Source organism: Neophocaena asiaeorientalis, unplaced genomic scaffold (assembly GCF_003031525.2).
Source record: "Neophocaena asiaeorientalis asiaeorientalis breed wild unplaced genomic scaffold, Neophocaena_asiaeorientalis_V1.1 scaffold150, whole genome shotgun sequence".
NCBI classification, from domain to species: Eukaryota; Metazoa; Chordata; class Mammalia; order Artiodactyla; family Phocoenidae; genus Neophocaena; species Neophocaena asiaeorientalis.
The window spans coordinates 5,093,895-5,106,901 of NW_020176571.1; the positions used below are offsets into that span (position 1 = coordinate 5,093,895).

Consider the following 13,007-nt stretch of genomic DNA (forward strand, 5'->3'; position numbering starts at 1 on the left):
CCAACTGATGGGTTGATTGATTCACAGCCCTTTCTCGGAGATTTCTAGAGTTTTACAAAGCACCAAGCCCTAATTCACATCTTATTCATTGTCTATCTACAGCTCCCTCTCTGCCTCCACAGTTACTGCCCCACCGGGCCCAGCTAGCTGGATGGGCAGCCGGAAACTTCCCACCACTTTTCCATCTGTAGAAAATCCAGTCACCCTCCTTGGCTCAGTTCAAATGACACCTCAACAGCTAAACTTTCCTTGCCCACCGAGATTTTTCTTGTTCACAAATTTAGCACTTGGTGTTGCTTCCTGATAATGTTGCCATCTCAAATGCATCTAATTGCCCATCTAAATTCCAGTACCTTCATGCCTCTGTACCCCCTAAACACTTTGCTCCAAACCACGCACAGAGCAGATGCTCAGTGCAGACTTGTCAACTAATAGGTTAGCAAGATGAGATTCTAACACTCATGAAAAAGTATCCCCTGGACCAATGATCCCCTACATGCCTGCATCAGCAGGGGACTCAACAAAAGTGCAACTCTTCTCACACATCCAGGCCGCACAGACAACAAGATTAGGAGGTAATTTTATCTCCATCCCACTCCCTTTATCTCCCTCTTGTCATCACAAGTACAGCCCAGGAAAGAACAGGAGCAGAGAGAACATTGGGAAGAAGGGATTTATGATCCGCACGGCATGAGCTCGTGTGTGTGTGTGTGTGTGTGTGTCTGTGTGTGTGTATAAATGGGAGAGATCTGAGGAAAGAGCCCTCATGCTACACCCAATCTTAAGTGTCAGAGGAAACCAGCTGACGCCAGGATGGGTGGTCTCTGAGGTTGGGGAGAGGGCTGACCCCCTTCTCCAGGGATCTTAGCTGGTCAGCAAGAACCCTTTGCCGGATGCTATAGCCACCTGGCTAAGAGCATGAGCCCGTGTGCTGGAGAGGAGAAAACACTGCATGCACTGGTCTAGGGGGCCAACTTCCCACCTACTAGAATGAAGTAAGTCTCTGCAGCTCATCTATAAAATGGAGATGATGACTTTCTGCCACCACTGGATCCAGAGAAGCCTGGAGGGCAGCTTCCAGGATGCAGTGATCAAGCTTGACAGCAAGGGGCTTTATACTAAGCATATTCCAAACTAAGACCTGGGATTATTGTAATCTACTCTCCCCAAGATTTCAGCACCCTGAGTCCACAGATTGCGAATGTCAGGAGGCACCCGAAAAGTCAATCTGGAACCGCCTCCTCATTTTCTAGATGAGACACATCTCATTTACGAGCACGTGGGGTCATGGGCTGGGCTTGCAGAGGGCCGTGCTGCCTCTCTGCCTGTGGAACTTGGGGCTGTCAGGAACGGCCACCAGGAACCAAGCTTACGTGAGGACCCTCAGGCCACCTGGAAGAAATGCAACGCTTAGGGACCACATGCCAGCTTCCTGTGGGCCAGACTGAATCCCTCTGTGACCAGACTTGACTAATATAGAAAATCATGCCCGTGATGACTGGCAGCGGCCCAGGGATAGGCTTGTCACCCAACCAGCGTTTTCCCCTGGTTTTCACGTATAAATGCCAGGAAAATGACTCCCGCTTCCTTCTGCAGTCACAAAACTGGGATGATGTCAACATAGAGCTATCCTCAGCCATACCTTCCCGACCTCAGCCCATAGAAATGGGAGGAGAGGGGAGAGGAAGGGAAGAAGGGGGGGTGGAAGACCTAGATGAGGGTCTATGGGTCACTCTCAGCTTCAAGGTAGACCTTCTCCTTCCTTATTCGAAGGCCCAGGAGGAGCGTGTGGAAGGGCGGGGCAGAGAGTACTAATCACCTGTGCAGAAATACTTTGCTCTTTTCCATGACCAGTGGAACCCTGGCTCTGGTGGGAGGTGAGCAATGTGCCAGCAAAGAAAACCCATCTCCCAGGCTCCCCTTCAAATAGGGTGGCATGTGAGTAAGTCCCAGGCAGCAACGTGCACACTGCAGATACAGGGAGGCTATTTTGCTGGGTCTTTGTTACCTCCCCTCCCTATTTTTTCCCTAGAACGAAGTGATGGCTGGAGCAGAGGCCATCTTGCAGCTCTGTGGCCTTGAGGAGAGAGGCAGTGCCATCCTCTCCATCTGTCAGGAGGAGACTTGGGTCTGCTCCGTGGTCTCCCAGCCTCGCCCCTCCCCATTCAGTGAGGAGCACCCCCTCTAGACCACCTTGCAGATGTTGGGACCCCAGAGTTTTCTGACCAAGTGGCCCAAGGCCATTCCCAGAGCTGGGTGTGTCCTTTCCTGGGTCTGTCCTCCCAACAGCAGACCACACCACATGGGTGCGCCCACCCCAAGTCCAGAGGCACCCCTGGGAGATGGTGAGGGAAGGCCACTCTGAGGAAGTAATATTTGAGCAGAGACTCAAAGAGAGGGAACTAATGATATGAGAACCTGGGGAACCCACTCCTCAAAATTCCCACCAAAGCCACCCCAGGCCACTGGGGCATCCTTCCCAGTGACTATGCAATTCCACTCCCTAAAAGCAACTTTGAATTAGATAAATTCCGCATTTAATTCCTCCTTAATTAATCCATTGCCCCCTCTTGCGTGTTCCGTACACCAGTCAATGGTGACCTAGGCTGCAAAGATACTGGCCTGTGGCCACCTCTGGCCACGGGCAATATGGCATCGGAAGGCTGGTCTGCATGACTGCCCCAGTTGCCATACTCTCTTTTTCCTGGAACATGGTTTCCTTTCATCTCCGACTGACTGATTCCAGGCCCCGGGCTCATTTGCCCATTTGGTCTTTGCCATACAGTCTGGGATGAGGTGGATATGGTTCCTGGCCTGGAGGCAGTGGGATGAGTGAGGTGACCGCCGGAGGGACCCGCAAGCCACAGGGATTATCAGTGTGTCTCTGAGTCACGTCACCACCATCGGGACCAGAGTTCGGTACATTTTTGCATCTTGGGGTCCTTTCTCAGCAGGAGGGAGAGAGGGGATGGACTTGAATTAAATGTAGGCAGGGAAAATAGTGAGCACTGTTCCCTCTCTCCTGGAAAAGGTGTGTCGCAGGGAGAAGATAGCAGGTGGTCGTGAACATGGGCTTCTTGGTGCTTTAGCCCATCACAATGTTGTTGAGAAAACATAAGCTACCTTAGTGAAGATGGGTCTTAGACCCCACACTCTGAGCCAGCTGGAAAGGCCCCCGAAATGGCTCAGAGTATATTCACCAGAACATAATAAAGGCAGAGGATCTCAGGGCTTTGGGGATGTGGAAAAGGGTTGGCTGTGATTAATATATTCCCTCGGGATCAGATTAGAAATGATAATCACCTCTTCTTCAGGAAGAGACTAGGATTGGGGGAGGTGGGGAGGGGGAAGAAGGGGGTACCTAGGGAACTGGAGACGTGCACATCTTTGCCTTTGCTACAGACTTGTCAGGAAGTCTGGAAGGTCCAAAAATCTGTGATGAGATTTCCACAGAGAAGCCAATGTGACAGACGCCAAAGCTTTTCCCATCTTGAATCTAGATTATGTTCTGGAATCAAGGCAAGGGTAGGCAGCTACCCAGCTTGTTTCCTTTGGTGTGAACTCAGCGAGTTGCTCTTGGGTTTGTTTACGTTGGCCGCCCGCTGTGGTTTAAGAACCTTGAGACAAGAGAGGGAAACCTTCAGTCAGAGGCTCTGAGCAAACCCAAGGATTCTAAGCGGCTGAAGGGGAATCTCTGGGTGGGTAGGATGGCAGGTGAGCAGGAACCGAAGAGACTTCCAGGATTAGGCGTTCAGGAATTGGTGATTTTACGCAGACATATTTCGACGTTTTCCATGCGGTACAGCCTGGATGCCTACCGATTACAGGGTCCCCAGGTGCCCTGCTGTGACAAGCATCACTCTTTTATTTACTTCCAGGATCACCATAAAGACCAGGGGGCCTGGAGGAAGTACTGGGGTGGCCTGAAAGTACACTTGGGGGACTTGGGGGGAGCAGTGCTTATTTATAATTGAGTCCAAAGTTATTTCAATATTACAGCACAGGGAACTCTACTCAATATTTTGTAATAACCTATAAGGGAAAAGAACCTGAAAAAGAACGTATATGTATATATATGTGTGTATAACTGAATCACTTTGCTGTATATCTGAAACTAACTCAACATTGTAAATCCACTACACTTCAATTATTTTTTCCCCAGGAACTGGGGGCAAAGAACAGATATACATACATATATATATATATTTTTTTTTTGTTTGTTTTTAATAAAGCTGATATATCACAAAAAAAAGGTTTATACAACAGTTTTAGCCACACTGTAAAATATTTTGCCAAACTAAATGGTGTCAATGCCTCAAGTTTGTTACAAATACCAGCAAAAGTGAGCTTTGCTCCTTTGTACGTTTTTAGTCTCTTTCTATCAGTTGTCTGTTTATATCTTTGGCCTTGATATTTTTCTGGAAAATAGCAATGCTACTGTCACTTATATTAGTTTCTTTTTCGTTAAAAAACAAACAAAGAAAAGTTATTTTAATATTTTCGTCTCTGGCCTGGCCCTCGCTGGTGTGTCAGTGATACGTCAGCTCTGATTCTCTGCGCTAAAGCTGTGGGACCTGGAGAGGGGAGGGCCGTGGCCGGTCATTGTCGCTTTCTGATGAAAGCCTCCTTGCTGACCCACCTCCTCACTTCCTCAGCGGGTACTGCAGCCCCATGTTTCTTCCTCCCTCCTTCCCTCCATCCCTGCCTGCCTTCCTTGCAGTGATCAACACTTACTGAGTGCAGACTGTGTGCAGGGACTACGCTAGGATTTGGGTCCTAAAGACTAGTAACGCGCATCCCTTTCCCTTAAAGGAAGTCAACCTCACGGGCGAGCGTGCGTACCTTTCCGTGGGGTGGGTCCTCAAACATTAAGCCTGCCAGTCTCCAGCAGAGCTGCAGGGGTTTGGTGATGGAAGAGTGAGGACCTGGGCGTGGGAGAGAGGATTGCATCCATGAGATACAGCAGGAAGAAAAGGCTGGCTAGTCAAGGTGTGTCACCTTGAGCAGGAACCAGAGGGCAAGGGTAAGACTACGGGTTTTCTGGTGGCAAACCAGAAACGAGCACCCTCATGTAGCAAAAGCCCAGGAAAGGAACACGGGAATACAGAAGAGATGACAACGAATAAGTCTGGAGAAGTAGAGAGTTTACATAACTTAGTCACGGGGGGAAAGGCTGGGGGGAAGATGGATGGCAGGCTGGCATAGAGGAAACAGCATGGCCTCTGGGACAGACCGAGGTTTCACCTTTGGCTCGTGAATGTATTTGCTAGGTGTTCTTGAGCAGCTTGGAGACTATCTTAAAGCACCAAGTTTTCATACAGGAAATGGGCTCATTGTTACAGGTCATTGTAAGGATCACAAATAACGAAGATGATGTGTCTGGTCTGAAGCAGGTCCCCATGAGCGGCCATTACATGCCTACATGTCCATGTCCCTCACTCCCCACACCCCTTCCAAGCCCAGATTCACAATGTATATGTGGTTCCCCTTGCAGAACAAAAGAGGGAACTGGGAGGGAGCTGGTAGATCTCTAAGCCTGAGCCCAGGGAGCATGACCCCGGTGGGCCAGGAGTCTCCCTCTCTGTCCTGAAAAGCATCACAGAAGGGCATGCCCGGGGACAAGGGGCCAGGCTGATGGAAGCTTGCAGGAGGAGTCCTGGGCATGAGAACTGAGAAGAGGGAACCGCGGAGTGGCAATGAAGGAGAAGGCGAGGAGAAGGGTCGGGCTGGGGCTGGGCAGCTGGGAGCCGCAGCCAGCCTGGAGCAACACGCCTGTCCAAACAGTGGGGGTCGCTGTCCCATGAGGCTGTACCCAAACAGACAGCTCAGGAATGTGCCTTTTCCTTTCCTCCAGTGAGAGGTGAAGGCACAGGCTCGGGGGCGAGGCAGGTGCAGCCTCGTCCTAGCTGAGCAGAGACAGAGCTTCTTGGAGCCCCGTGTTCCTGTGTGTGTTGGTGTTAACACCCCTTGCCCCACTGCTCTCGCCAGCTCTGCCCAGTGAGGTTAGAGGCGCTGGGCTCAGGGAAGATCGACACAGAGCTTTCCTTCTGGGTAAATGAGGGATTGCCCAGAGCAGAGTAAGCACGGAAGCTTCTGCAGCTTGAGAGGCAAACGCTTAGATTCAGCTTGGTCTGGAGGGAAGGGGGTGGACCGATTCTTCTCGACACTCGGAGACCCCCAACTCATAATCCCAAATCAGTATCTATGAGAGTGGGTCAGTGTGATGGGAGAGACCACCAGGCCTCAGAAGGGAGGTCCCCACCTGGAAGCTGGGTCCAGGCTGGGGAAACTGGCTTGATACAAAGATCTGGGTGTTCCAAGGAGGGGCTGAATTTGGTACTTGTGTGGTGAGGCCGAGATCCCTGGGGGATAATCGTAGAGCCCAAGGGTGGGACACACGACTTTGCTGGGGTCACAAGTCAGGTCGGCGAGGGTGTCAAGGTGCAGTGGCAGATGACCCCTCTAGCACACGTGTGACACTCGCCAAAGAGCATGGAATACCCCCCTGCTGTCTCCTCAGGGGGTCTCTGGAAGCCCCCTTAGGATGGGTAGGCCCTGGAGAACTTGGGGGAACCCAAGGCAGGAGGCCTCAAGAAGGAGACGCCGATGGCCTCTTGGTCCAGCTTTCTTAATCATGTGGGCACTGCAGTCACTCACAGGAAAAGGAGGGCTTGCGATCCAAGCTGGTGGTAGGGCTCTAGTAAGACAGGCACTAAAGACACTTCACAGGAGCTTGTGCGGATTAAAGACGGTGAAGAGCGCTCAGTTCTTAGCAGAACTAGCTCCTAGTAATTGCTCTGTGGGTGGTGACTGTCCTTATATCATTACTAGTACTGGTCCTGTCACTGGCCTTAGGCCATGGGCCGCCGGGAGAGCACCCAGGGGCACTGGGCCTCTGAGCGAGTGGTCATGATATCCAAGAAACAGAAGCCTGTATCCTGGCGCTGAAGTCCTTACAGCTGTGTGAACTCCAGGCTTCAGTTTCTGTGGCTATCAAAACAGGGCTAACGATGAGAGGCACACTGACGTTAAAGCTAACGCAATTTTAGCTCCAAGGCCCCTGCCAAGGGTGCCCGGCACTAGAAGGATATACAGAGAATAGATGTGGCACTGCTTTCAAAATGTCTGGAACATTTTTTCAATCTTAGAGCTTATCGATGAAAGGAACTTGATAGAGGCTTTCCCAAATTTGACCGTAATCTTAAAATTCACATGAAATGACCAACAGTGAGTTGTGGAACTGAAAGAAAAATTTTTAAGTTTCTAACCAAAATAGAAAGTAAATGTAGATCAAACTTGCTAGAGGAAAAGACTGGATTCCTTTCTCTTCTCCTTATTGGAAATATTGGTATGAAAAGGCAATTAAGGAACCTGCAGCCAGTGGTGTGGAGGGAGCAGTATTACTATAAGGGTGAGCGAGTTGGTTAATTAACAAAAAATGAAGTTATTTGTTACAGCTTTTGTGGTGTTCTGGGGTTTTTTAAAGAATTTTATTTTAAAGATTCTTTGATGTGGACCATTCTTTTAAAGTCTTTATTGAATTTGTTACAATATTGCTTCCGTTTTATGTTTTGGGTTTTTGGCCACGAGGCATGTGGGATCTTAGCTCCCGACCAGGGATAGAACCCGTACCCCCTTCACTGGAAGGCGAAGTCTCAGCCACTGGGCTCCCAGTCCCTTTTGTGGTGTTTCTGGTGTTAGCCTAAAATGTATATATTTTTTATGATTTCTCTCTTCATGCTAGATAAATAGTCACCTTTGTACCTAAGTTTATTTCATAATCTGGGGTACTTTTTTCTTAAAGAGAGTCCCTAAAATTGTAGAAGCTCCTGGTCCCACAAAGCCAGGATCTGCCCATGTTAATAACACCACCTGCTTTTGACATAATGATATGGAAAAGTACTCTACATATGTTGCCCAGCTACGTGGAGAGGAGCTTCCGAGGGGTTTCTGAAAAGAGACAGGGGCCACTGAGAAGACATATAAAATGGAAAAACTCAGCCTCGTGAAAAGACAGTGGGCAATTAATGGAAGCAAGAAGAAAAGAATCAAGAGAGGCAGGTGGAGTAAAGCCTGGGGTTGACAGCTGAGAAAACCAAGTCTGAAGTTGATAAGGGAGACACCCAGCAAAGTTCTTGAGAGTGTAGCAGGAAGGTGGCCCGGGGGATAGGGTTGACAAGGCCTATTTCAGGGGCCTCACCTGTTTCCCAACAAGCAGCCTCACTCAGACCAGGCAGATGTGGTTCTTGATAGAAGATGACACATACTCTCTGAGGAACCTGAGACAGGCCAACCAGAGTCCATTGTGCTGGGGGAAAACGAAGAGCAGGTTATGATGTGGGACCCATGTCAAAAGTCTGCCTCTTTCCCTTACGGCCTGTGGCTTCATCCCCCTAATTGAGGAAGACATCCTGGCTGGGAAGCCTCGGGCCTCCGTGAGGAAGGGAGAGAAAGAAGCTTCATGAAACATGAAGGTTCCTGAACGCGTATGCGGAGCTGTCTCTTGGAATTCCCGTCTGGCTTTCGCCTTGCACTTCCTTTCTGCAGATAAACTGCAGGAGCCCCGGGGAGGCCGGAAGGGTCGGTGGGATCCACCGTGTCTGGGTGAGAGTCGCGGGCAGAAAGTCTTCTCGGCTGGTCCTGAAGGGAGGTGGCTTTGCGGGCACTGCCACCTGCTGCTGTGCAGGGGACAGGGCAGAGGAGAGAGGGGAGTAGGAGGGGAGCCAGATGTGCAAACAGGGCTGCGTGTGTAAGAAACATCTGCTTTGTTTTCCAGAACGCGTGGCTCAGCCTTGAAGGGTGGGCTCTGCTCTCTGGCGCCCTCTGCTGTGGCTGAGCAGAGCGGATACCCCCGTGGGTCGGGGCAGGAGTGGAAATTTGGACACCGCTTACCTGGGCTGAAGGGGTTTAGGAGATCCGAGACACCGTTGCCCAGGGCCAACCGTGTAAAAGGTGAATAGAATGGATCCGTGGAAGGAAAGCTCAGTCATCCACACTGAGCCATACCCTTCATTTGTGCCGTGCTGTTGGGAGCTGCAGAACTGTGCTTGTCAGGGGAGGAACGGACGAGTCCAACCTCATTTACCAGCAAGAAATGTATCTCAGAAAACACACACTGCAGGAAAAGGTACAGCCTTCAGCAGCACAGGAAATGCAAGAGAGTAAGTTTACAGGGGGCTGGGGGGAGCCTTCACCTCTCTTCCAGATTATCCGTGACGGATTCATATAAGTTAAGAGTTTAGAAGCTGCTGGATGCATATACCGTAGATTATAAATGGATGGAGGGGTGGGGGGAGAGTAATGTATTATTCGGGAACAGCATGTTCCTAAAGTATAAAGGATTTGGACAAGGAGGTAAAATGTTGAGAAAAGATGGTGGGCGTGAAAATCAAAACCTGGAAAACCAACCTAAAACTTCAGCATGTCCTTAAAGTAACCAGCACCTCCTCTGGGGTGTGGCCCTCCTGGCAGCTTCCATTGTGACCAAGTTGTACACTAGTCAGACTGACCTGCAGGGAACTGGGGCCAGGTCCCAAAGGAAGGGCCAGTGCACCGGTTCTGGTCAGCAGGTGGGTGGAGGTGTGTGAAAGGCAATGATAAATGACGTTTGGCCTTTGCTTCCAACTAGAAAATCTCCCCGCAGAGCTCGGGAGGCCGCTACCGATCGATGACGTTAGCTTTGCAAGAGGTGATCTCCGAACCATCCTGGGTTTGTCATTAATTCATGTATAAAATGGCAACCCCCCCCTCCCATGCCCTCACGTTTCCTGTCTCCCTTATCCTATTTTATATTTCTTATGATCGCCTGAAATGCTGTGCGTTCGTCAGCTCACTGTCTGATGTAACTGTCCCCAGAACATAACTCCGCGCAGCGGGATTTTGTCTTTTGTCCTCTGCTGTATCTCTGGTTTGAGAACAATGCCTGGCACCCAGTAGGGGCTCCATAAATATCAGTAGGAAGTAGGAGAGAGAGAACGGAAGACAAGGAGATGCATCTTTACAAAGAATGTTTCCATTTATTATTTTAAACCTGAACCTGCATAAAATGATGGCTAGCGGCATTTAGCTCAAAGCATCCCCATGACATGAACTGGAGACAAGCCCAGGTCTGGACCTTTGCTCACCATTAGGTCCAGAGGCCACAGCAATCAGCCACGGAACATAATTTGCATCCACTGAGGCTGTGACAGTGATGCAGAGGGTTTTCTCAGGGTGATGGTGGGAAGTGGGGGTGGTGATCACTTATGATGGGGCTGAAACAGGGCCCGGACTGTGCTTCTCAGGGCCCGCGGCCACCGAAATTTGGGGACGGTATCTGAGGGGGCACAGGGCAGGGCTCGCGGTGCCTGGGACTCTGGGCTGGAGAGACCCAATTCTTTCACCAATGGATGCAAAAGGGGGTACCAATCGCCCAAAGGATACAGCTCAAAAAAGGACCTAAAAGAAACCCAAGCTTGAAGTTTCTGAGAAGCAGCATCATTCTCTTCCCTCCCGCGCCCATCCTCTGCCTCCTGTCTCTAACCTCTGTCCACACGCACACGCACACACACGCCCTTTTCAAGAGCCCCTCAGGCCAGATCCTGCGGAAGGACGGACACCGCACCCACGCGGGTGCGCAGCCCCGGGCTGGTCTCAGCTGCTCACACACTGGTGTGCTGCGACCCCGGGGACGTGCTGCTGCCCGGCTGGCTCCGGCCCGAGGGCACCGGGCTGGCTGCCGGGCTGCCCCCACTGCGACGGCTGGCGCCCTGGCTCCTCCGGGCAGGCTCCTCCGTCGGCCTGAGCGTCTCATGCTCCTCTTTCAGGAAGAAGTCCACAAACAGGCTCTTCTCCCTCTTGATCTGGTCACTGACGTCGGTGGGGATGTCAGGGATCACCCAATCCACAAGGACGCTCAGGAACATCACCAGGTTCTTGGAGAGCCAGAAGGGGGTGGTGAGAGGAGAGGCTGGGCGGGAGGGCTCCACTGCCCCGGGGCAGGCGGGCTGGGCAGTGGTGAGGGCACAGGCCCCAGACCCGGGGAGGGGGAGCAGGGGGCCTCTGGGTTCCTCTGGCTCCTCGGCCAACTAGCGGGTGATCTCAGCCAACAAGCTTCACTGTCCCTTGGGGTCCCCGGGTGAAAGTGGAGTAGGGACAGCGCCCATCTCCCAGAGCACCCCTCCTATGCACGGCCAGACATTGTGAACTGGCTTCTTCCCCTCCGCCCCCCTGCCCCCACGTGTCCTGTTCTTGCCTCCAGGATCCGGGCTCCAGAGCCCAACGGCCCCTGCAGGGCTCTCCCTGAACCAACCGCCCCTCTCTTCTTCCCAGCTGCCCCTCCGTCCCCATATCGGAGGTGGACCCTTGGTTTCTGCACTGACTTCCGACCTCAGCCAACCCCACGTTCTGGTCTCACCGCCTGCCTGGGCCCTGCCTCAAAGGGCCTCCATCGGTTCTGAGGTTTTGTGCACATCCGTAAGTGCCTTCCTTCCCCCCAGTAAGCCACCTCCCCTCCCGTAGTGTAGGATAAGACCCTCCCTTCCTGGGAGCGTTTTCTATTTAAGTGGGTGAATACGTTCTGCAGTGCCAGCACCGCCCGCTAAAGGGCAGCTCCCCGTATGCTCTGGCTCCCAGGCCTGCCGCAGGCTGCCCCTCACCCTCCAGCTGTAGTTTCCTCTGCCTGCCCATCTTATGCTCGCACGCCCCCTCTCCTTAGACCTGGAGGACAGTGACAGCCCAAGAGATATCAGAGCCCTGCCATCTGTCTTCCACGCTCTGAACCCACCCCCAGCTCAACCTTGAACCCTGTGTGCTCCCAGAGCCCAGGGAAGACTTGGGAACCAAGGGCTGCTCCCAGAGGCTGCCGGGTGCCATAAGTGATCTGGAGCTGCTTGGTCAAGTCAGATGCTGGCCTTTTAAACCAAGTCCCGAGGTGAGGCTCTGCTCTCCCACGCTGTTCCCCACTTCCTGGGCTTAGGTTTACATGGGAATCAATCTCCACCCTGCACCTTACTCCACATCTGTCTTGTAACCTTACTCTGTGCTTTATCCTCCTTCTGCAAATCCATCCATTAATGAAAGCCCTCACCCAGGGAAGGGTCTCAGAGCTGCCCGCCGCACGCAAAGGCCCCCGAGTCCCAGAGCGCCCTGAAAACCCGGAGACGGGGCCATCTGTACCCCTGCAGCCCGGATCCTGACCTGCTGTGCCTTATCTGAACAACTCACCTGGAAGATTATGACAAAAGCCAGACGGGCAGACAGAACGGACCAGTACTGCTTGGAAAACTCATATGGGTTTGGGGCCCAGGGCGGCTCCCGGTAATCCTTAAACCTGTGCAGAGAGAAAGGCCATGTGAAGACTGGGAGGAAATGCAGGGAAGGAGCTACTTCTCTGGTGCAGCCTCAAAGGTCAAGGCAGAAGGCAAAGCCCTGACTCTCAGACTCGGGGGCATAGGAGGCAGAGGTGAGGAGTCCACGGCTCAGCCAACAACCTCCAAAAAAGGGCCAGAGTCCAAAAAAGCCAACATCAGCCTAGAAGTGGCTTTCTTACTCTCTCCAACATCCCCAGAAGCTTCCTTTGGATTCTCCTTCCAGAGGAGCCCAGGAATCATGAGAGGAACCCAGGACTATAAGGCCATCCTGGCTCCACTAGCCTGTGGGCTCTGAGGGGGCGGGGAGACCCCCGGACACCGCGTACATTGCTCCGCAGCCCGGGGCTCAGTGAAAACGCAGGTGCCAGCAGACGGTCAAGGGTGTCCTCCCCAGCCGGCTGCCTACGAGAGGGGCCAGCCTCACTTGATGGCTGATTCAGAGCAAGCTGAAGGCCGAGTGAATTTTGGGAGGAGGGCAGTGGTTCAGAGTCTCGGTTGGGCAATATCCCCTTTCACTAACCATCTTTATCACCTGCCCACGTGGTTTAAGAAATAAAATGTCAGTGCCTGACGTAAGCTCAGACCATGGTGACGTCTAGGGCTTGTCCGAGCTGTTGCCTTTTCCCCCCCATCTTGGGATGACTCATGTTAAAAATG

At 52.1% G+C, this 13,007-nt stretch overlaps 1 protein-coding gene across 1 annotated transcript in view; it reads right to left on the bottom strand.

The window, feature by feature from the left end:
- Positions 1-10,061: 10,061 nt before the first annotated feature.
- Positions 10,062-13,007, bottom strand: part of ANO2 (anoctamin 2) — a 314,636-nt gene continuing 311,690 nt past the window's right edge. Inside the window, exons 25-26 of the mRNA XM_024733224.1 lie at positions 12,205-12,310; positions 10,062-10,913 (exon numbers count right to left, since the gene is read on the bottom strand). Coding sequence (XP_024588992.1) covers positions 10,641-10,913; positions 12,205-12,310 — 379 coding nt within the window. The 3' untranslated portion in view covers positions 10,062-10,640. The remainder of the gene's footprint in view (positions 10,914-12,204; positions 12,311-13,007) is intronic.